At 51.2% G+C, this 23,277-nt stretch overlaps 1 protein-coding gene across 2 annotated transcripts; it reads left to right on the forward strand.

Annotated features, from left to right (window-relative positions):
• Positions 1-690: 690 nt before the first annotated feature.
• Positions 691-17,000, forward strand: MFSD13A (major facilitator superfamily domain containing 13A). 2 transcript variants are annotated; one of them, XM_013954974.2, is made up of 10 exons: positions 4,065-4,140; positions 5,720-5,767; positions 8,410-8,678; positions 9,153-9,232; positions 10,057-10,506; positions 11,405-11,522; positions 12,528-12,624; positions 13,392-13,563; positions 14,340-14,533; positions 15,048-17,000. In XM_013954974.2, exons 3-10 carry the CDS (start codon positions 8,514-8,516, stop codon positions 15,299-15,301), a joined length of 1,530 nt encoding a protein of 509 aa, XP_013810428.1. In that variant the 5' UTR covers positions 4,065-4,140; positions 5,720-5,767; positions 8,410-8,513; the 3' UTR covers positions 15,302-17,000. The 2 variants fall into 2 exon arrangements, with proteins under 2 accessions (XP_067156281.1, XP_013810428.1); XM_067300180.1 differs by lacking the exons at positions 4,065-4,140; positions 5,720-5,767 and adding an exon at positions 691-727.
• Positions 17,001-23,277: the final 6,277 nt, after the last annotated feature.

Raw genomic sequence — 23,277 nt, forward strand, 5'->3', positions numbered from 1 at the left:
CTAGCAATTCTAATGCCTAAAATTGCTAGGAAGCGATAGGATACCATGACACTTTTTCAAAGGTAGCAGTTAGGCTTCTTTGTTTTCTCAGGTGAAATTTCTGTCAGTAGCTGGGTCAGGTCAACCGTGGTGCTCTCACAGTTAAAGGCAGTTTGTACGCAGAAAGCAGAATTGTGCCTGTAGCTGCTTCTTTAAGAGAAAGAGCCCAAAAGAGAGCTTAAATAACAAAGGACAACTACAGCTTCTGTCCTGCTAAATATTTGGCACAACGTAACGTAAAATGAATCTCCAGAGAGAAGCCTAAGTAACTGGTGACTACGACTAGTGGTGTATTTTACGGATTACGAGGAAAGCGAAGCGCCCTTTGAGGCCCGAGGGGGCCAGGCCCGCTGCCGTTGCCATGGCGACAGGAGGCCAGGCACCTCACGAGCCGCGCGGGCCATAGAGTAGCAGGCCTCCTCTGGCTAGAAGGGCCTAGGGGAGCCCGCCCCGCCCCGCTCCGTGAAGCGGCGAGGGAGCGCCGCCGTGACCTTCCGCTGCTTCCCAGCGAGCTGCCCTCACACAAGATGGCTGCCGGGAGGAGCGGCTTCCCTTGCCACGACCCAAGATGGCCTCTGCCCGGAGCTCGTTGTGGGGCGGAGTTGGGGTCGCCGGGGCGCATGCGCGGCTCGGCGACGGCAGCTCGGCGACGGCAGCTCGGCGACGGCAGCGCCGGTAACGGACGCAGGTAGGAGGTGCCGAGGGGGCGGCTGCGGCGGGGGTTGGTCTCGGCGCCCCGGTGCGGGGTGGGGTGTCGCTTCCCCCCGCCCCGGTGCCGACCAGGTTCTGTCTGGTGTGTTTGGGTGGGGACGCTCCTTCCCGTGGGCGGTGGGAAGTGTATTGCGCCCCCATGCAGTGGGGCGGCTGCAGTGGTGGTAACCCCCCCCCCGCAGTGGTACATCCCCATTGGGGGTAACCCTCTCCCTGCAGTGGGGCAAGTGGGTGACCCCCCCCGCAGTGGTACAGCCCCTGTGGGGTACCCCCCCTACAATGGAGGTGATGGGTATCCCCCCACCCTCCCGCGGTGGTACAGCCCTGGGCTGTGCCTCCCCCCGTTAATCTGGGCTGTCCCATTTGGTCCCGGGGGGGCGTCCCTCCCTGCCATGGCAGCAGACTCCTGTCAGTGTCTGGGGGCAGGGGACCCATTCCCATTCCCTTGCCGAGACGGGGAAGGAGAGGTGGCCCTGGCCTTCCCTCTGCCAGGTGGCGTGGGGAGCCCTGCCTCCCCTGTCCCCATCGCACCTTCGCCAACCACATGGCAAAGTCCCAAATCGGCCGACCACGAGGCTGAGGGAAAACCTCTTTCTCACGCTGGGGGATGTCAGCATCGCCCCTGCCTGGGCTCTCCGTTGGCTCCCGGCATTGCTAGGCCTCTCCCTGCTTTCGAGGGGCCCTGCTGTGGGTGCCGGCTGGCTCTGAGGGGGTGGCGGTGGCACCACTGCTCTTTTGGGTGACAGAAGAAATGGCGTCCCTGTCCCCGAGCCTCGCTTCGGAGGTGTCGCCCAGCTTCGCACCTTCATTTCCTGCAGACAAAAATGCTCGTGTGGATGTGGGCTAATTTACTTGGTGATCTAGTGTTGTATTTTTCAGGCCTCAACACGATAGAGATCTCCGGTGGCCTCAGTGGCTGGACTGTGCTTAGCCCTTCGGTTAATAGCTTACGGTCTGGTAGCTAAAGCAGGGGTGTTAGGGGAGCAACTGCAGCTTTGAAGGTTTGTGCAGGTGAAAAGTCTCCCTGACAGTCTACGCTGAAATGAGTCCCCTGGAGAGAGAAAAACCAAGATGCTATAGTGGAAACTCCCAGTTGCTCCCACTTGGGCACAACCTTACTAAGTGCTTCCCACCTTGTGGTGTGCTTCGTAATAAGACTAAAGAAGAACAGCATCTATTGGTGCAGTAATCCCTTTTTTTAGCTTCTGTGATTCCACTCTTGTGGGTTGGTTTCAAAAATGGTTACATATATACTGCCAAATGTGCAATTTGATGCCAGTGTTACCTGGTAATGGTGGAAGTCCACTACAGGATTAGCACCTACGCTGATGGCAACTTCTCGGAGATCCGGTTCTTAATCCATCTAACACATTTCCTGTGCATTGTAAAACAATGAATTGCTTAGAAAAGGGATGCCACGTGTTGCTAAGTTCAGTGTCTTGCCAGATTCCAGGACTATGAGATCTACCTAGTTACCATTATTAACGAGCCTTGTAATCTCATCAAAGAACGAGATCTGATTTCACAAGATTGCTCTCCTTGAACGCAGCACACAGCTCCACAGAAAATGCCAGCTAATTCAAAATGTTAATTATTGTCTGTGGAGCATTTCTATTTACATGCTTGTTCCGGTGTACTGGGAGGGAGTGACAGGAGCATCTGATGGAAACACATGATTGCTGGTAATGGGAAGGGTGTTGCCAAATTTCTCATGATACCAAGGTATCTATGATTGTTGAATTGTAAGCATAACTGAGAAACACCCTCCTAGTCTCTTCAAAGTAGCACGTTTGCTTGCCTGACCCAGCTGGTATCAGGTTATTGAGGGCTTTATTGCTTTACTTTTCAGACACCAGGCTGCTGGGAATCTGCCGTCAGTGAATTCATTAATGTTTCACTTGGGATTGTGTTTGATGTTTCATCAAGCTTCTCTGTTGGCAAGTGGATTCTTTAAGGAAATGTTGAGTTGTATTCGTGGGATGGGACTAGGATTTTGAGACTCTCTTTTTTGGTTGAAGTGAAGGTCTTTTAAGTTTGAGTCAGAGTTAGTGGGAAAAGTTTTATGCAGGGATTTCCATTCTTACTGAACAGAACCTGTCAGAATCTGAGTAGCTTCATGGGGTGAGGACCTGCGCTGTGGTGGCCTCCTAGGGTACCTTGTGCAGGGGGAGAAGGAGTGTGCAGAGCCTGTTCCATGCTCACCAAATGGACTTGTCACTGACTGATATGCCTGACCAGGTGAACACATTCATGGTTGTGTGTCCTCTGGCTGAGGATGTCACTTGTAGGATCTGGAAGGACAACAGCTGTATCTGAGATTGAAATAAGGATCTCCGTCCCCAGCACTGATACAGTGGATTTGCGGGTGCATCTGGTTTTTAGAGAGATGTTCACCTGCAAAGAGTGAATTTAGAGATTTTTATAGGTTGTTAAACACTGATTGGCTGGTGTAGCTGCAGAGAAGGAACAACTGAGCTGTAACTGTTCCAGGGTAACTTCTTTTTGTGGCAGCTATTCAGGAACAAAAGTGACCTTGTTCCATGTGGGCTGGTTCATCCTGGAATGAAGTCACTTTTATTTAAACTGGCATTCCCACCAGGCACTACGCTGGAACAGTCCTCGGAGCAGCAGCTTGTTCATGGGAGCAGCTCTAGCCAGGTTTCCCGGGAATGGGGCTGGACAGCCAGCAGCCCCATTCTGTCTGGACACTAGGAATGTCTAGAAATATCGTCCCCTCTCGGGCAGCTTGTCCTGCTGATGGATTTATTGTGTTGTGAACACAGCAACATGGAGTTAGTGTATTTGTCTGGTCCTCTCCTTGAGCCAATAAGCCTCCCAGAATGCAGAATATGCAGCAGAGGCCCTCTAGTGACTGCTAGACGTATCCTGAAATATTATTTGGGATATTCCAGGCTGCATTACCCGCTTAGTGAAGAATGAACTGGAGAGTCATCCTGTTACAGTGCTCAGGTCTGCAGATGACTTTTTCAGGTCCCTGAGGGGCAACTTCACCATATAGGAATTATCTGGCCCTCCTTAAAAGACTGAGTTGGGCCAGGATTCGCACATATGGCTCTGTTGGCAAGTTGGTACAACAGGCTTCAGCCGTGGAAGGCCGGAGCTCAGGCGCTGGCAGCTGGGTCTCGTTCTAAGGCCGAGGGGTTGCCAAATCCTCACGGGACTCGGTGACTTGTGAATCCAGCTGTGAATTGGCTAGGAAGTTGGAACAGATGTAAGAGCCCTTAACCGTGGTGTATTTCCAGCTGCTGTGTGCCAGCGCTCTCGAACAAAGGCAATGCTTTCCTGTAGCCAGTGTTCGAACAGCCTTATCAAAACGATAAGATCTGCAAACGTCACCGGCAGGAGCAAAGCCAGATGTCGAATGCAGAGGTGGGAGTTTTCTGAAGCTAAGGCTAGCTGCTTTCTAATTTACGAGCTTGTTTCTTTATGACTGTGCTTTAGAAGTTCAGTGTAACGAATGATAGCTATTCCCTCTTGGAGCTCTTTCTCCCTTATTTCTTAAAGCCTTATGTTGAAAAGTTCTGACATACACTATGAGTAATGCTCTATCCAAAGGAAAAGGTTATGAAAATACCAGTATGGCAAACTTAAATAACACAGTGCTTTGGATATAGAAGCAGAATCTACTTTTTACGGACAGCTATAATTTGATTCTTTTCATCTGCACACTTGCAGATGGGGGGGTGGGGAACGACCTAACAACTATCCCAGCAAAGTGAAATCATTTACACATGCCCGCTGGCTTTGGGGGGCTGCGCATCTGTGAGGCAGTGACAAGGGAAAAGAAGGAGAGGAAGTGGAACTTCACCTTTCTTAAACAGCGCCGTAGCATATAAATGACAAAATGAGGTGTCTCTGGAAACTTCAGCAGCTGTGGTTTGTGCAACGTGTGCTTAGCGAAGCATCATTTGGATGGATACTTATGTGAAGTGCAGTGCTGCGTACCAAGCCTTGAGCGGGCTTTGCTTTCAGACAGGCTCTGGGATACGCAACCCCTGGCACAACGCAGGGCTTCGCTAGCGCTAGGTTTGGGGGTACATCCGCTTGCCTCGAGCCCATGCTAGCGTGGGGGTAATGGCTGTGCAATGCCCCCTCTGAGGGACGTTGTACTGAACTGATGTACAACTAGCTGTTACTAGCAACGCTTGAGGTTTTTAAACTGTTTGTCACCTACCCATTATCCTCGTCCCTTCCCAGTAGTAACACAGCAATTAACTGCTGCCTCAGAGTGAGTCAGAGTAGGAGGGCTGCCACGTGGGCTGGGGATGTGGGCCTGAAACTCCCCCGGATCTTCCCATGTACAGCCACATGTTATCTGTCTAAAATAACCTCCACCTGCCAAACCACTCTAATTCACCAGCAGGATGGATTTATGTGCATGTGCTGGTAACACTAGAGAAGCTCACCCCCAGCACCCTCTCTTCTCCTTAAAACTGCCGCTTCTATCCTATCCTTCCTCTCACTTGGTGTGGGTTGTTCAATGTGGTGGTTATACAGCTGAAAATACTAGTCAGGACACCCCTTCTCCAGGTTCCTGGCAGGCATGCAGCGAACTGCTCTAATCCTCTGGTTGTGGTTGTGTGTATCACAAAAATTACTGTCCCATTAAGAGAACTGCCTAGGATGGAGCACCTGTTGGCTCAGAATCAACTTGGGGCATATTTTTCCCTTTAATTCCTATATGAATGAAAAGCAGACACTCTACTATTGCTTTCCGTGTTTCTCCTGTTGTGCACAGGTCCTTTTGGTGCAACTGGTGGGGCCTACTTCTCCTTTGGCCTTACGCTGCAGAGACAGCGTTCTGTGGAAGTTTAAGCTAAGTTCCCAGCACTTCCTTCATGCTGGCACTTGTGGCTGTCTGATCCCACAACAACAAGCCTGTTCACGGGGGATAAAATGACAGAAAATTACACTGTTCTGTATTTTTGTTTTTTTTTTTTTCTCCTAGGGTTTGTTATCTGCTGTTTTGCTGCTCTCAACAACTTGCCAAAGACTGGTGAGTGGCAGCAGTGATGTAGATTGAAGTGTAAGAATTGCTGTAACGGGTCATCCCGTTGGTCCATCTCACCGCATATTCTGTCCCACAACGGCAGTAGGAGATGCTGTTTAGGGGGAGAGCGCATGAACCTGGCCACTGTCTGTGGGCCTTTGCACTCATCCATCCCCAGCATCCATAGTCCTTGGATTTGGGATGTTAGAGGGGATTCCCTGCCTGATCCCCTTTAGTAGCTCTCTATGGACCTCTTGTCCATGAATTTGTCTAATCCTTTGAACCCGCCACCCACCTTTGCAATCTCCTTCAGCAGCAAATTTCAGATGTTTACTACCTGCCGGGTAAAGAAGTATTTGCTTTTTGTCTATGTTAAACTGATTTCCTGCAAGTTACGCTGAGTGCCCCTAGTTCTTGTGTCTTGGTGCTTGGTGAATAACAGTTCCACATTCACCTACTGTGAATTCACTGTCTACTGTGCATGGGATTCTGTAAACCTTGATCACATCCCTTTCAGCCTTTCCTCTCTGCCTGAAGAGTCCCAGCTGTTTAGTCTTTCCTCAGCAGGCAGCTGCCTCAGCTCCTTGATCATTTTAGTTGCCCTTCTTTGATCCTCCCTCATCTCTGCGTCTCAAGAAGTTTGTTTTGGGGCTAGGCGCACACATAGTGGTGAAAATCGGGGTACACTGAGGCTTCATATGGTGCAAAATGACAGCGTTTGCTTTCTTCTGCACCCCATTCATGAGGGCACCCAACACTTTGATGGTTTAATCTGCCCTCGAACCAGTCTTCCGCCGAAGGCTCTTGGTGAGAGACGCGGGACTCGTCAGTAGGTCAGATGGCTTGGCTCTCCATTTTTTCCAAACCTTTATCTTTACACATTACAAATCTTTGATTCCTTTTCAGTTTATGACCATAGTAAATGCAATTTCCCCTTGAAGCTCGTCAGCACGTCTGTCTTTAATTACACCTATAAATGTTCATTGTCTGGCTGAATTCCCCTCCAAGCACTGTCTTCCTTTCATCTGCCCATGGGTTTTGGCATGGCAGGGATACAGAATGGTGGCTCAGCTCCATGAGGGCTCTGCAGTTGGATCTCATTGAGGTCTAGAGCTTGGGCTGGGAGTGGAGTCGATGTGCAGTTTCAATCTAGTGATGTAATTGATTGGAACAAATGCTGTTCCTGCTCTTGCTGAGCTAGTTACGAGGAATTCCTTGGGCTGGGCAGAAGAGACGGTTATTTTTGCTTTTCTCATCTTGCCTAGAAGTGGTCAGACTCATGACTTCTGGGAAATGCTGAATGGGACTGGAATTTCATCAAATTTCATAGCTGGCCATTTATTCTTCCCCTTGATCTGTTTCCTCTGCTTGGACTTGAGGCAGCTGATGTTGCAAGCCCTAGGAGGCTGACTTGCTGGGCTGTTTCCTGTTCCTGATATGCTTGCTCTTACCCTGCACTGTGAAGCTGGTCCAATTCAGACCGTGTCTGAATTGGGTGAACGTGGACTCTGGAGGGCTGAAACTGGAGTGTCTTTCAGTCCTTTATCTTGCTTTTGACACCGTTGCTGTAGTGATTCTGCTGTTACGTGCCATGTGCACATTGTGGCTTCTTAACATCTTCAGCCCATGTCAGCCCGACCTGCACTGATGCAAGAACCCTTCCAGTCTCACCAGATACAGAAGTTGCATGCACGGAGGTGCCTTGTGTTTTGCCTCTGGTCTGTAGCATCCTGACCATGAGACAGGCTTCAGTCTGAAAAGCATTGAGTGCATATCATGGGAGGAAGACAACTGGACTTCCTGACCTGGTGCTCCATGTCAGTGCTGGTGTAAGGAGTCCTCCCTTCCCTTCCACTCGCACCTTGGCACCTCCTGAACATGCAGTGACTTGTTTCAGTGTAAGGCTGCTGTTTCCACTTGTTGTTTTTTTTTCCATATATATTGCTCTCCAGCAAAAGCATCTTTATTTCAGACAGCAATCCTAAAATTCAGGCCATTCAAAGAGAAGCTGGACAGCTGCTAAATGACTTTTGGCCACCTTTGTCACATGAAGGCACTGTGTCTGCTGCATGCCATCGAGTTTTGGTTGTGTCTGCCCATGCCACAAAGCAGCGATGTTGCTTGCCGTAAATAACTCCTGTCTGAGCGAACCCAGTGCAGTCTGCTGTGACTGCTTGGGGAAAGCAGTGTGCACATGTGAGATTACATCAGAGTTGTCATTTCTATTTGGCTAAAAATTTACACTGATACCTAAAAATGTCAGTGACTAGTTCTGTTTTCTAAAGACTGCTTTTTTGTTTGCACCTGTCTAGCTTGTTTCCTCTTGTGACCTTGCCTTTAAAGAGATGGAAGGAGCTAATCGGCTATTTGCCAGGTAACAGAGAACATTACAGTATAAAGGACTGGGCAGCCTGCTCGTGAGGAGACCGTTGTACTCCTGAGAGCCCACAGCTTGGCCTCTGCTTAAGGAAACAGCTTTAGTGCAGCAGACAGCTTTTAGCCTCTTAAATCCCATCCAATTTGCGTTTGAACAACTCCTAAAGCAGTATGAATTCTGATCTCTGCTGGCAAAAACTTATCAATTAATTTGGTTCAACTTTTAGTTTATTTAAGAAAATGAATCTGGTATCTTTTTTTCCTTCCTGCAGGAGCAACAATGGATTGGCCCCAACAAAGATCTAGCAGGTGTTGGGAGAAGACGTCCCATCTGAAATGGAGGTGATCTAGGGAGCCGAACACTGAATATACCACCATGGGCTTGCGGCTGTTGGCTTGTCTTTTTCATTTGCCCACTGCAGTGATCTATGGGTCCCTGTCGCTGTTTGTTTCCATTTTGCACAACGTATTCCTCCTGTACTACGTGGACACCTTTGTCTCAGTTTACAAGATTGATAAACTGTCCTTTTGGATAGGAGAGGTTAGTCTTTTCCATGGATTTCTGCCCTCTTACATAAAAAATTCTGAAGCTAAGACTGCTCTGTGCTAAAAGTGGAAAGACTGTTTGTTGTAATTAGCTGCATTTCCCCTTTGGGAAAGGAGTGAGGGAGGCCTCCAAGTGCTAACTTGGGCTCTTTATTTTTCCACACTTACATAAACAGAGAACAAGCTGAGATAGAAATCCCAGAGACTTTGTTCTTAAGACAGCCTTTCCTTGGGGGGTGGGGAGGCAGGGCATTTCACAGACCTGGAAAACCACTGGCCTCACTATTTTAGTCTGTCAGCTGTTATAGCCAGGAGAATTGTACAGCAGTGATGGGGCTGGGAAGGTGTGTTGAAAGGATTCCTGCTGGTCGTTCACTGTGCCAGCTGAGCACCAGTTGCTTCAAAAACAAGATTGGGTCTCTGCAGGAGCTCACTGCGGTTTGTTTCACTGTTCTGTCTTCTTTCCTAGACTGTGTTTCTGATCTGGAACAGCCTCAATGACCCTCTGTTTGGCTGGCTGAGTGACCGGGTCTTCCTTAGCACACAGCAGTAAGTTACGTTCCATTTTCAGCAGAGGCTGTGAAACTGTTCACTCTCTGGGGGAGATAATGTGCAAGTGACAGCTTTGAAGTGGTGTAGGAATGTTTGCTGGAGCATGGAACTCATAAATACCACCTTTTCTTGGTACCTTTGGACTTCAGAGCTCTTCGCATTTTATTTCAGTACCTGTCCTTATAGAGGAAGTAGCATATCTGCATGGGTGGATGTGACTCTGATTCTTTACAATTACGCAAGTGGTACTGAACCTAAAATATAGGCATCTAAAATCTGAAGCCTCTGCTACATGAGCAAGCCTCTTAGTGGGGCATTGGAAAGTATCTGTGTGTGATTTGGGAGACGAAGTGGGGAGAAAGGACGATGATTCCATCTGGAATGCCTCAAATCACTTGTTCCCAAACTCCCTGGATCGTGGATCACTGTTGGCCCTTAGCGTTTCTTGTGTACTACCTTCAAGCTTATAATGAAATTCATGGCAAGGCTCCTTACGCTATTTACTGAAGCGTAGGGATCACTTTTTAAGTGCTGATTGAGGCAGACAATGCAAAACTGTCACGAAGAGCTTTGTTCTGGAGAGAAGATCGCATTCCTTTTTTTTTTTTTTTTTTCCTTCTTAAACCCAATTTGTCTGCATATTAGCTGAGAAGGTATCTGACATGGGTGCTTATTAGCAAATGCTGTGTTTGTGTCTAGACTGCTTATGCAACTTGCATGAAGAGGGAGATGCATGTGGCTGGGATTCCTGTTTGGTCACATGGGTTTTGTCCAAGTGTCTAAGAGTGGGTTTTTTTTGTTGTTTTTTCCTTTTCTTGCAGGCCAGGAACAGAGATTTCCTCCCCAGAAGTAGTTCTGAAGAGACTCAGGGCGCTAAGCCACAATGGGCCCCTCTTTGCCATCTCTTTCCTGGCATTCTGGGTTGCCTGGACTCATCCTGGTTTGCAGTTCCTTCTCTGCCTTTGCCTCTACGACAGCTTTCTCACCATGGTGGACCTCCATCACAACGCCTTGCTCGCAGACCTGGCTGTTTCAGCAAAGGACAGGACTAGCCTCAACTTCTACTGCGCCCTCTTCAGTGCCATAGGCTCGCTCTCCGTCTTCATGTCCTATGCAGTGTGGAACAAAGAAGACTTCTTTTCCTTTCGCATATTTTGCGTGGTGCTGGCCCTCTGCTCCATCATTGGTTTTACCCTGTCAACACAGCTGCTCCGCCAGCGGTTTGAGGCTGATGGAAAAGCAAAATGGGACCAGGAATCAACACTGAAGGAGTAAGTGTCACCAGTTCTGCAGTTGGAACAAAGTCCTGGCATAGATCTGTAGAGTCCTATTTTGCTTTACAGCAGACTAAATGTGTGGTAAGATCCAGGACAAGGCAAATTTTAATCATCTATGGTTCTTGTCTGTTGATACAGTTTTCAGAAACACTTCTGCCACACTGGCTCCTAAGGCCCTCTGAAAATAGGACAAAACTATCTCGTGACACTTCTGGCCCAAACTGGAGGCAGAGCCCTGACCTGCTGTATGGCCCATCCAGTGTTTGGAACAAGAAATGTTAATAACTAGAGCACCCAGGCCTGTGAGTGGCAAAATGTCAGAAGAACCTTATGAAAATATTCCTGCTTGAGCATGAGACCACCTTGCTGCCCATTTCCTGTTGAACAGGACAAGTGAATGTCTCTTACCCCTCTGCTCGCTTTAGCTACCTGATAGCGGCTGGGCTGTTGGTGGGCCATGATGCAGCTGGTTTCTCTGTTCAGCTCCCTGGCTCTTCCCTTGGGCTGCCTCATTTGTTGTCTGTTATAAGCTGCCAGCATTATGCTATACTAACACAGCAGATCCCGCTGAGATCTGCCAGGTGAGCTAACCGTAGGGATCTGGAGTAGGAGCATGTGTAGTAGAATGGCTGGTAAGAGAAGAATGTTTTTGTGAACAAAGGTCTGAATTTCAGATTCAGAGAATAAACGTTCTTTGGGAGACCTGTGGCCTGTTGTTCTTGCTAGCAATAAGCAAACATTGTTGCAAGCTCTGCTGTTTTGGTTTGGTCCAGGAAAAGGGAAGGTCAGGATGGGAGCTGAGTAGAGAGAGGTCTGCATCTGGACACGAGGGGCTGGGGGCTCTCCCCTGTTTGCGTGAAGGACTCACAGGTAGCTTTTTTTCTCCCTTTAGGCTGTACATTGAGAAACTCTCTGTCCCCCAGGAGAAGAGGATCACCCTGGCAGAGTATCTCCAGCAGCTCTCCCGACATCGCAACTTCCTCTGGTTTGTCTGCATGAACCTAGTCCAGGTAGGTGCAGCAGTGACACGCTGTGATTCAGAGGATGAGCTGCAACTGTCTGAGATGGTGATTCAACAGGATGCCAGTTCCCCAGGAAGGGCAGAGGTGTTTCCAGCACCCACTTGCTCTCGAAACCTTCTGCACACACTTGGCTGATTCAGCAGCTGGTAGCTGCTCTCCCTGCCTGTGACCTGAGGATACTTCCTCAGCGGGCTGTGGGGAGCTCCCTCCTCTGTCCGCAGCACAGGCCAGATGACAGAGGGCTGACTGAGCTCTGCACAGCCCACGTGGGGTGTAGAAACCAGCGGGAAAGAGTTCAGGAGTGCAAGTTTGCTGGCCTAGCTGTCAGCACCGTCTCCTTCCCCTTTTGTGTTCCTGAGACTCACATCACCACTCTCGCTGTCCAGCTGGATCCACCTCCCAGCTGACCTTTGCCGTTTCTGTTCTACATCCTCTTCAGCGATTACTACCAAATGCCGGCAGCCTGCCCAACCTTCCAAAGCTTTGTGTGCTGCAGTCACAGCTCCTGTCTCCCCAGGGATCCCTACGCTCCCCTCCGGCCAGCTCTGGATGCTGATCTGCATCTTTGCATTTGAGGGCCTCGCTGCCTTCTCTGTCCTGCCATGCCACTGCCTCCCACAAACCCTTGTGGCCACTGCTGTCACCTTCTTGCCCTGCTGTGCCCCAGCAGCTCTGTGTGCTGTGCAGGTGCCCCTCATCGCTCTAGCAGAGTAAGCGCACTAGTGAGGAACACTTTGACAGCTGGGAAGCAGTACTGACCCTGGGCACAGAGTGGGCACAGCTGGTGGTGTTGCAGCTTTGCAGTCTCAAAGCCTACAGTGTCGTAACCTCCACAGCCAAGCGCCCACTCTGCTAAAGTACTCTAGGCCCATCCTGCATGATCCCTTGGCACAGGGCACCTAAGGTAACGGAGAACAGGGGGCCATTGGCTTTTTCTGTTTTCTTCTTACTGCTGTTCATGCTGATCAGGTCGTCTGCATGCTGCTTTCACAGGTTTTTCACTGCCACTTTAACAGCAACTTCTTCCCCCTATTTCTGGAGCACCTGCTGTCAGACCAGATCTCTGTCTCTACTGGATCTTTCCTGCTAGGTGAGTCTTGGATGGGGCTGGAGGGAGCAGCCAGGTTAGGATCTGGCCTGACTCTTTATTTTCCCCTCACATAGTCCAGCTGGGGAGGTGTGCTTGCAGGTCTCTGGGCTGTAAGATTCCCACACACACACCCCACATGCTTCCCTGGGACCTCCCGAGTCTCCAACCTTGCTTCCTTCCTGAGCACAAGAGAAATAACTTGGAGCCTTTTCTGATGGTGAAAAGCACGAAGTGTTGGGCTCTGGCCTAGGCTCCACAGCTCCATACAGGTTTTGCTCCAAGTGTAATAGTAGTGTCTGCAGATACAGCTCCAGGACAGGAATTGGGTGCAACAGGAGAAGCAGCCCTTAATTTAATCTCTTTCTGTAGCATGTGGACCATTTCCAGGCTCCAGGTCTGTGGGCACTGCTCCTAGAAGACTAGAGTTACCTGGGAGGGTTTGTGCAGGCCGGGTCTGGTCATGCTGTCCGATCCCTCTCATTTCTGCTCCAGGGCTAACTCACAGCCTCTGCGTGACACTAGGCAAGTCTGCTCTTCCTTCCTGCCCATGAGGCTGGTGGAAGAAGACCTCCCTCTGCAGGAAGAGTGTGTGATCTGCTGCAAACCCACTAAGTAACCCACTGTCATCTCTTCCCATGTGTGTGGGGGGGTTACTCTGTACTTCCTGTCCTGCACCCCTGCTGGCTACAGGGTCTCTCAGTATCAGTCCTCAGAGGAGGTGGATACTGAAACTCCTTCAAGTTATTTGTGTATCTGTCTCTGCTCAGGTGTTTCCTATATTGCCCCTCACCTCAACAACCTCTACTTCCTGTCCCTCTGCCGCCGTTGTGGGGTTTATGCTGTGGTGCGAGGACTCTTCTTCCTGAAGTTGGCTCTCAGTGTTGCCATGCTCCTTGCAGGACCTGATCAGGTGTATCTGCTCTGCATCTTCATTGCCAGGTACGCAAGCAGCACTTGCTTTTCCTGCTCTCTGCCAGCTGGGAAGGGAAGTGGCTTGTGCCCATTTTACAGAGAGGAATTGGGGACAGGGAGGAGAAGCTAGGGTTGCACAGAACCCAAGTGGCTCCCAGGTTTGGTGTTTCCCAGTTCTAACAGCCACCTGAGCTTGGGATGGGTGACTGCAGAATCTGCTGGCTGCACCCACAGCAGAGCGAGGGAGGCAGCAGTGGTCTGGCCCTGTCATGTGGGAGGGCAGAGATCTGGCAGGGCAGGTGGCGGCCTGCAGCAGCCTCTCCCAGCTGCCGAGCCAAGCTCCCCTCCTCCTCTGCAGCCTGCCTGGCGAAATCGCTCTCAGTAAGTGCAGCAGCTGCCCTTTAGCCACTTGCCCAGCCGCTCTAGCTCCTGTTGGCCTGAACTTGGCTGGGGATTCTTCCCTGCAGAGCTGTGTCCTGCCAGGCATGCGCATGCATCTTGCACACATCTTACAGGCAGGAGCTAAGCTGGTTGGGGAGATACTGTGGGCTTCCTCCTGTCCCCAAGGCCATCTGTGCTGCAGTTTGGGACTAACTCAGGGCATCACTGCAGGATACACATGGCTTATTGTTAGCAGTGCTCCCCTCTGGTACCACGGGCTTCTGAAATCTTCATTTAAGATGCTGGGGAACCTTTCTCTTCTCTTTCTCTCTTTCTCTCTCTCTCTCTGTTTTCTCTGATCCCTCACCTACTCCTGTCATTTCTCGGTGCCCCTATTCAGTGCTTTGCCTGTTGTCCTGCAGCAACCGGGTGTTCACAGAAGGGACCTGTAAGTTGCTGAACCTGGTGGTCACTGACTTGGTGGATGAGGATCTAGTCCTGAACCGTAGGAAGCAGGCGGCCTCAGCGCTGCTGTTTGGGATGGTTGCTCTGGTCACCAAACCGGGCCAGACCTTTGCCCCTCTGATCGGCACCTGGCTGCTCTGTGCGTACACAGGTAAGAGCGCTGCTGGGGACGGCAGCAGGGCAGGCGAGGGTAGCCCTGCGCATTGGCATTTGGACAGGACCCATCGGCAGGATCGCCTGCAGGATGCCTTAGTGCCGCAGTAATACAGCCTTGCCCACTTGGCACAGACGTTCCAGTGAGCTCAGGCTTGTGTGGAGCCTGGCCCAGTTGGCAGGTGACTTAGTGCTTCACTGGGGTCTGGCTCTGCTCCCTGTCCCTGTGCTGGGCTTGGTCATCTCTCAGCTGAGGACAAGGCCAACACTGCCCACAGCTTGCAAGTTAAAGATTTGAATCCACGCTGTTAAGATTGGTTTTGGTTGCCCTGTCCCTTTCTAAGACCTGTGAGCTCAGTGTCCTCCGCAGTACTTTTTGTCTGGTGGGGGGAAACGGAGTTCCTTCAGTTGCCAAGTTGTGACGGGTCTCTGCTTCTCCAAGCCCAGTCACTCAGAGGGAAGGGACAAGGGTCCTACTGTCCCCACTCTCACAAATTCTCCCTTGGCACCAGGCTACGACATTTTCCAGCGTGACCCCTTGAGCAACGTGGTGAGCGCCCAGCCGAAGCTGGAGTCTGATGCAGCCTGGGAGCCAACTCTTCGCCAGGGCTGTTTTTACCTCCTCGTTTTTGTACCCATCACGTGTGCGTTGCTGCAACTCCTCAGCTGGTCTCAGTTCAGCTTGCACGGGAAACGTCTGCAGATGGTGAAGGCTCAGCGCCAAAGCCTGACGCAAGGCCGAGCTCCAGAGGTCAAAATGATCTAGGGATGTGTGAGCCCGTGGGGGAGTTCCCGTTCTCTGGCTCCAGGCTGACGCAGGACTGCAGACTAGGAAAAGGGATCACTGGCTGAGAAACCCCCGTGTTTACGATTCAACTGTGAAATGCCGTAATGCCAATGTTTACTCATTCCAGGAGGTGGCTGCTGGGGAAGGCCGAGAAGCGTTCAGCATGCAGTGGGGCAGGGAGGGGTGGCTGTGCCCACAGGAGCAAGAGCGTTTTATCCTAGCCAGTCTCCGGTCCCAAGGAGCAGAGAGAGAGCTGTTAATCCTGGAGCAGGAGGCACCAGGTTGCAGTGTGTGATGGAGAGCCACATCCAGTGCCCTGCCCTGGGCATGGCCCTGGAGAGCTGCAGCCTCTCTGGCTGAGCAGGAGGGGGGCTGCGCAGGGAGTCCTTCCTTGCTAGAGCCCTGCAGCTTCAGGGAGTGGAGTAGGAGGCTCCTGAGGAACCAGGTGACCAAGGGGTGATTTCAGGACAGGGATGGGAGCACCCTGAAGGCCTTTCCCAGTAGCTGGTACAACCCCTCCCACACAGAGTGCTGCAGTTCTTGGACCAAATTTATTCTGAGACTTTTCTTGTTCCCGGGACAACATCCTGTACAGCCAGGGTCCTCTGGCTGTTCTTGTTCTGTGCTGAGGCTTCCTCTTAAGTGGCCTCGCAGAGAGAGTTGTCACTGGGCTGGGAAAATGCGGTGCACTTGACCTGGGCTCAGAGCCTGGAGCTGGAACACCTTGCCTGGCGTCCTCTTGCCTGCATTTAGCCCCGATGTCCCCTCCACAGCCCCTTCCAGTCAGCACTGTCACATATCTGTGCCATGAGCACCCTCCCACAGTGGCTGGGGCTTGTAGGGTCGAGATCAGCAAACCAACCTTTAACTGAGTGGATGGAAGTGCCTCCCTGCCCCAGAGGGAGGGTAGCAGAGCCATCCCAGGTACCTGAGCAAAGGCAGCCTAGTGCCTTCCCTTCTTGTGGAGGGAGCACGGCCTGGAGGAGATGCTGGTCTTGCTCTTGTGCCTCTGATTCCTCTTAGGAGCTTGTTTGAGACAACCCAGAGCAGTTGAACACTTGACACTTTACCTCTGTGTGGAGAGAGACAGATGGACAGACACCTCAGCTCCTCCCTGTTTGAAGCGATGCCCCAGAGGCTGCTTTTCTTATCTGGCTGCTGAGCAAGGGGCTGACGGAAGACATCAGGAGATTTGGTCTCCCTGGCTCTGGCCGGGAGCAGAATGGACAGGTAGTCACCAAAGGGATCCCTGAGGTGAGGGCCAGTATCACCACAATCCTCAACATGTCAGTGGCCAAAACCAGATCAGAAGAGATGTGCTAAAGCAGGCTGGGTCTAGGCCAGCAGATATCTGCCCTGTGCCCTCCTGCAGGTGGAAGGGATGTCTAGGCAGTGCTTGAAGGACAGTGTGTGGTTGTGGACATGCAGTTCTCTGCTCAGTCACCTCCCCAGCTTCTCCACCAGGTTCTCTTGGGGGTCACAGCCAACAAACCTGCCATCTTGCCTCAGGACCCAGCTGCCTTCTCTCTTGGACCAAGATGCAGCAAAGCTGTCATGGTTCCTGCTGCAAGGCTTCTGTAGCTCATTATGGTTCAGTCATAAGTTATTTGTGTGACTTTTAACAACAAAGTTTGACACTGATTCTTCATTTCATAAATTAAAGACTATCTTTTCTGTATTGCTGTGGTCCTATTTGAATTCACAGCCCCCCCATCTGGCCCTGCATAGGCTCACCTAGTAGCTGCTTTTCCACTGGACACTTAGGGCAGAAAGTTGTCTCTATCGAGTGACCTGATCTGGGTCTTTCTTGAAGCTCTCCTGAGCCCAGCAGGATCCTGCAGCTCCTCAACAACAGGGGAGCAGGAGCTTGAGCTTGCTTGACCTCTAGCATTCCAGCAGAGCTGTCCCGGTCCTGGTTGTGTCCCAGATGTAGGCTGCTGGCTGGCACAAAAAGGCTGCCTCTTCTGTAACCCTGGGCCATGTTTGTCTTGGATGTGCTTCTCATCCCTGCTTCTGGTGTACCTTCATGCAGCCCTACTGAGACTGATCTCTGGTGATTCCTGGGGAAACTCAGCTCTCACACCCTCTCCACCCCTTGCATTCTGCCTGCGAAGCTCCCACTTTCACACCTTACTGTAGTGAGGGGAAGGGAGAGGGGGTCAGGGGTCAGGCTGAACACATGGAGTTATTTTGGGTTGTTGTTTGACCCACTTGCCCGTTGGTAGAGTCCCAGAAACATGCTGTCCATTAATGAAGACTTGTAAAAAGTCTCACGGTAGTATTGGGTGGCTACAGATGCAACAGTCTTACTATAACCTTTCCAATACATAAGGGTTTGAGACAAACTGGAGCAACTGCAAGATAAGTGAACTAGGGCTGGGTCTGACGTGCCTGCTCAGTGATTTTCTAGCAGAACAGGTGGATCTAACCTGGCTGGGTTTGTGGTCTGCAGCAGGGGCACAACCAGGGTTGTACTGGAGAAAATGGGACTGCTCCAAGGATGGTGGGTTGAAGTAGGACCTTCCCTTTCCAGCAAAACTGTGTGCTGGGATTTGGGCCAGTTTCTGCAGGGACAGAGGGTCAGAGGCAACAACAGGCTGGCAGGTTGCTGCCTCCTGGATGGAAGTAAATCACTTGTCCCTGCTGCTCTGCAAGGCCCCAGGCACTAGGCTGCCCCCTCCCTTCACCAACTTGCGCAGGAGGGGGCACAAAGGCTGGGGGCAGCTGCACGCTGAGCTGGCCACGGTGCTCTCTGGTCTCATCCCGCTCAATGGTCTGCAGCTAAGGTGGGCAGAGGCCTGAACATGCCTGAGAGGACCCTGCTTAAGGAGTCAGAATTGGATGGGAAGGGTGCAGGGGGGAGGGAGGGGGAAATACCTTCATCCTGTTTGGTTGAAGCTGCTTTCTTGGTCCCTGGGGCTTGGGCTAGTTGCTGCCCACCATACCCCCAGTGCTGCAGCGTTCTTGCCCCACTCATCTCCTCCCAGGCCTCGGCTGCATTGCTCTGCCCCACAGAGTTGCGGTTGCACCCAGCCTGGCTGCTGCTCGCACACGCTTTGGCTGTCGGTGGTCGGGGCGGTTGAGGTACCCGAAGCAGAAAGGCTGGCTGACTTGCTCATGTACACGCTCAGCCCTCTCCTGGACTGCACTGGAACAGGCCTGCCTGGGCACTGAACCACCTTCCTCTTCCCGTCCTGCTCCTTGGAGCCAAGCTCACCACGTTAGTTCTCAGCAAGCATCTGGGCTGGCACCAGCTCTTCCCACAACAGTGGCTGCAGGGCTCCCAGCTCCTCACTCAGCCAGGGCTGCCCTCGCTGCCTGTACCAACCACGCTCACTTGCCCTTACAGCTTCTCCACCCCTCAACTGCCCTCAACCTCTGTGCAGGAAGAAATAGAGGTCTTGGGGTAACATAATACTCCACATTTTGTGGGACTGGGCAGCCCAACAGGACGGAGCCCCTCGAAGACTGCAGGGAGATGCACAGATCCCAGAGGAGCCAGAGGGAAGAGAGCTCTCGGACTCACGCCCCAGCCCCGTCACATCTGGCTGCACAGCCTCCCCACCTCTCCATGAGAGTGGGGAGGAGGCAGGCTCAGCCAGGCCCAGCAGCACCCAGCAGCCTCTGCCGAGGGTCCAAATAGGTTGGCACCTTCACAGCCTTGGTAAGGAGGACAGCAGCTTTGGGCACCAGCAGCAGAGACCACAGCTACGTCCCAGGAACTTCCTACCCCCGCTCAACAGCCAGATCAGGAGAGCAATCCCAGGCCAAAGATGCTCTGTCTCCCAGCACAGACCAGCCAGCAACAACCCTGCACAGGCAGGACAAGAACATGTTTCTCCTTCACAATGCAAATGCAGGAGGAGATCAGGCCAGGACACTTAAGTTTGTATATGAACAACTTTATTTAAGTATGCTGGGCACCACCAGGCAACATGGTTTGGACAGTGTGCGAGGGTACAGTCAGGCAGATCAAACAAATGCAAGATTGGAGACGGCACCTTTCTGTCCTGTCACGGTAGTTTACAAAATGGAGCACTGCTGCTTCTGCAAGGGCAACGGAGGGGCTGGGGAAAGGGACAAAGATCACTGGCACTGCCTGCGCTGCCTGGGGCATGCGGTAAGTGAACGGAGGTGGGTTTGCTTCCTCCTCTTTGCACATTGCAACGAACCAGCAAGAACGCAACTGATTTTCTTCCAACAGAACAAGGCTGAGCATCGGCAGCTCTTCTTTACATGATGGGTTCTTGCTTAAAAACACAATCTGACCTGATGGGAGTAGGTGAACAAGCAACCTGGCCTCATCGGGGAGCAAACCACCAAACCTGCCTACCTGGAGCCTCCTCAAGGCCAGCAGTGAGCCCTGAGAGCACGCTTCCCGCAGGGGCAGCGCACTGCTTACCTACATTCATGCCAACTGACGCAGCACACTAACGGCATCAGGTAAAGCTTCCCATTGCTGCGTCTGTCGGCCCAAGCGAGCACGCACCACCAATATGGCACTAAATGGGTGACCCCAGGCTGCTCTGCCACAAGCGCGTCTGCAATGCTCCCTGCAAGCCAGAGAAGCCCATTTGCCAAAGCTGCTGCAGCCCTGCAGCTCTTACCCCATCTTGGCTCTTGAGAGTGACCCCAATGTGACGTGGAAATGAACAGAAAGGAAGGGAACAAGGAAGAACTTCCACCAAGCAACTGAGTCCACTGCTGATGCCAGGTACTGCAACATATAACTACACCATTTACACTAAAGGCTGTGGTAGGTACAGCTTTCTGCTGGGTTGGGGGTTTCTGCCCCCCAACCTCTTCTTGTGGCTCTGGAAGACAGCAGAGTCATTTGGAGGATCACGGTAGCTTACAAAGCAGACTGGAAACAAAGCGTGCCATCAGACGGGGCTGGTTTCCAATGCTCTGCCTTGCTGGGATGGCAAGACCAATTTATCAGGCAGATGCTGCATAAACAGCTGCACCAACTAACCACACTCACAAGGGAGACTATTGACATTCATGGTCAAATAGAGGAAGAATTCATTTATGTATGTTCTGCCCCAGAAGAATATCTGGGTTATGGCTAGAGAATACTTAACAAGCAATGGATTTACATAGCTGTGAATCCAGGCAGATAATATGAAAGCTCCATGTTTACCTTTAAGTCAGTTTATGCTCTGCATGGGGAGACAGACAACCATCATAACCAACACCAGTGTCTTGCCTTTCTAGTGCACTCTTCCTGTTCTGCCTGCTAGGAGCTACCTGGCCTCTCTGCCTAGCAGAAACACAGCTCTACAGCTGGCAAGGACACTTGATACACAATCCCACCACCTTCCCCTTGCTTCAGCAGACACTGCCTGCCTGTGAAGCAAGACATGGCCAGAGAACTCCCTTAGGAAGCACAAACAGCAGGTTTTGGAGCTAGACGAATTCATGTGCTGCTCCAAGGGGAAGCATCTCCTGTCCCCAGCAAGACATCCTGGCACGACTGTAGAGCCGCCCCACTGAGGAAGACTAGCTGCACCAGCGGCCTGAGCGGCTCTCCCCAGTTCTCAGCCTCCTCCTTTTCCAACATGCAGGATTAACTCTGGAAGAAAAGCCACTGCGTCTGTGTGGGCTTTGAACAGCTGAGGCCTGTCTGAAATAGGAAAAAGACTCTGCAAGCTCATCTTCTGGTAACCACCAGCAACATTAACTCTTCTCCATGGCAACACGGCTGCTCTTCTATTTGAGATGGAAGCTAAAAGCTGGTCTACAGCGGCATGCAAAGGTTAGTGAGATGAAAACCAGCATGCATTTAAAACAACTGTTCTGAAGTAAGTCACCTTTCAGCACTGACTGAGGATCGACTCATTGCCTCTTTTCTACCTCCCTCTGGGATGCACTCATTTGTTCACGTCCACTGCACAGTGAGCACCTTCACACAGGGCCATCGCTGAACAACTCTACACGTAGACGAGCCCTCTGAACAGTCAGCTACATCTCCTGTGCAGGACTGCTTCATAGACACTAGATCCGCACTCTCCTGAGCCGCTGTCGCAGTTGTGTGCCAACTGCACAGACCAGCACACAACACTCGTACTGCAGCTGCCTTCAGCTGTGCCCAAGTCTCGCAATCAGACAGGGGAATACCGATGACAGCAGCCGCCTTAAAATCTGGCTGAACAGCCTCAGCGCCCCTGGAAATACCCTGCTGCGAGGGCCGGCTATGGAGGGCTTGCGCGAGCTGAGGGCAGCTCCTTCCTGCAGCCTGCTCCCGTGGAGACACTTCCCCGGCGGGGAGGTGCCAGTGCAAATCTCCCACTTGCATTTCTAGTGCAGCTGCAGCAATCAGACACGGCTCCACACCGGCTGCGGGCCTGGGCCTGGGGCAGCCGCCCCACTCAGCATCACCACACCCCAGAGCCTTTCAGGACATCTTGCAGCTTTTTCCAGGTGCAGGCATGACAGCGCCCAGATGTTAACAGGGACACACTAATACATGCAGTAAATGTTGCAATAGCATAATGGTGAAGTACAGAGGTTTACAGCCCCTCTTAAACATACTGAGTGGGGCTATACCACAGGCATGTCACATATGTGTAAGATCACTGCATTTTACTATCAGGCTCTGTTTTCCACAAGTGCAGACTTTTTAATATTCTCTCCCTCCTCCCACACCCACTTTTTAATAATAAGCACAAGGTCCACATTTGTGTCTTTGAGGGAGGCAGATGGCTTTTATATTGAAGAATGAAAACCACTAACATATTCTAACTCTGGAGGGGGAAGTCTCAGAATATCCATGAAGGATCTAAACTAAAAGCAGGTGGCTGGAAAAAAAAAAACCCTAACCCCCCCAAACAAAACAAAACCTTAAACAGCTCCAAATCACAAACACACCTGTGCCCCTCTGGTTACAATGGTCACAGGCGTGGAAAATGCTCTGGGTCCCCCTCTTCTGCTTAAATAACTCTCCCCAGTTGGAGTTCCCGTTACACCAGTTTGGCTGTACATAGGTATAAAACCTACTGGACTGACCCCATGTGCTGCTGCCTCGATGTCTAATAGTCAAGGGCCTAAAAGGTAGGATATTTGGTTTTCAGCAGCAGTCATAAAAAAAAGAAAACAAACCAACACTGAAAAAAATAAAGAGCACCAAGTAATGCATAAACATAAGAAAAACAGAATGAAAACAGTGACACACCCCAACGCAAGCAGGTCTGTAGGCCTCACAATCTCTGCAGTAGCAGAGGAGCAGCTAACAGGCGAGTGGAAAGGTGTGAGCAGCACAACAGTACAGCAGAACACAGCCACCACAACACCACTTGCTGCTCACAAAGCTGCTGGTAATACCAACATACTAATACAATTTATTGTCCTCTCATTTAGTGCATTCATAGAGAACAGCGAGAATCCCTAAAGAACAGGTACCAAGAAGTGTTGCAGAGCTGACTGGTTATTATGCTAAGCATGTGTGCTATAAATATTAGTGTTAGCATCAAACAATGGACAGCTTGGTAGTAGGTGTGCAGAGAAGACCTGAAGCAGGGTTCCCAGGTGCTGTGGTCAGTATTTGAGATATCCCCAGACATTTAAATAAATAAAACAATTCTAACATTACAATGCACCTTTCCAATTATTATTTTGCCCCAGAATGGATAAAATACAAGAGTCATGCCTAGCTGAAAATGGATGGTCCTTTTGCCCTGACATGGCAGGAAGGAGGGAAACACAGCCTCAACTCTGACAGAGAAAGAGGGCGAGAACTCAGTGCTGTAAACCTTGGCAGATTGAGGGGAAGCACACGAGTGCCTCTGTCCCCACTCTGGGGCTTGCTTCCAGAGGAGAAAAGTTATTTAAAACAAGGTACGAGAAAATAACCGTCTAGTACAATGAGAGCTGATGAGAGATTGCTTTGTTCTACTCCATGCAATACAAACTAAGTCCTATCACCAACTTCTCCAGCCGTGGTCCAGACCCACGCA

Source organism: Apteryx mantelli, chromosome 7, assembly GCF_036417845.1.
Source record: "Apteryx mantelli isolate bAptMan1 chromosome 7, bAptMan1.hap1, whole genome shotgun sequence".
Classification (NCBI taxonomy): Eukaryota; Metazoa; Chordata; class Aves; order Apterygiformes; family Apterygidae; genus Apteryx; species Apteryx mantelli.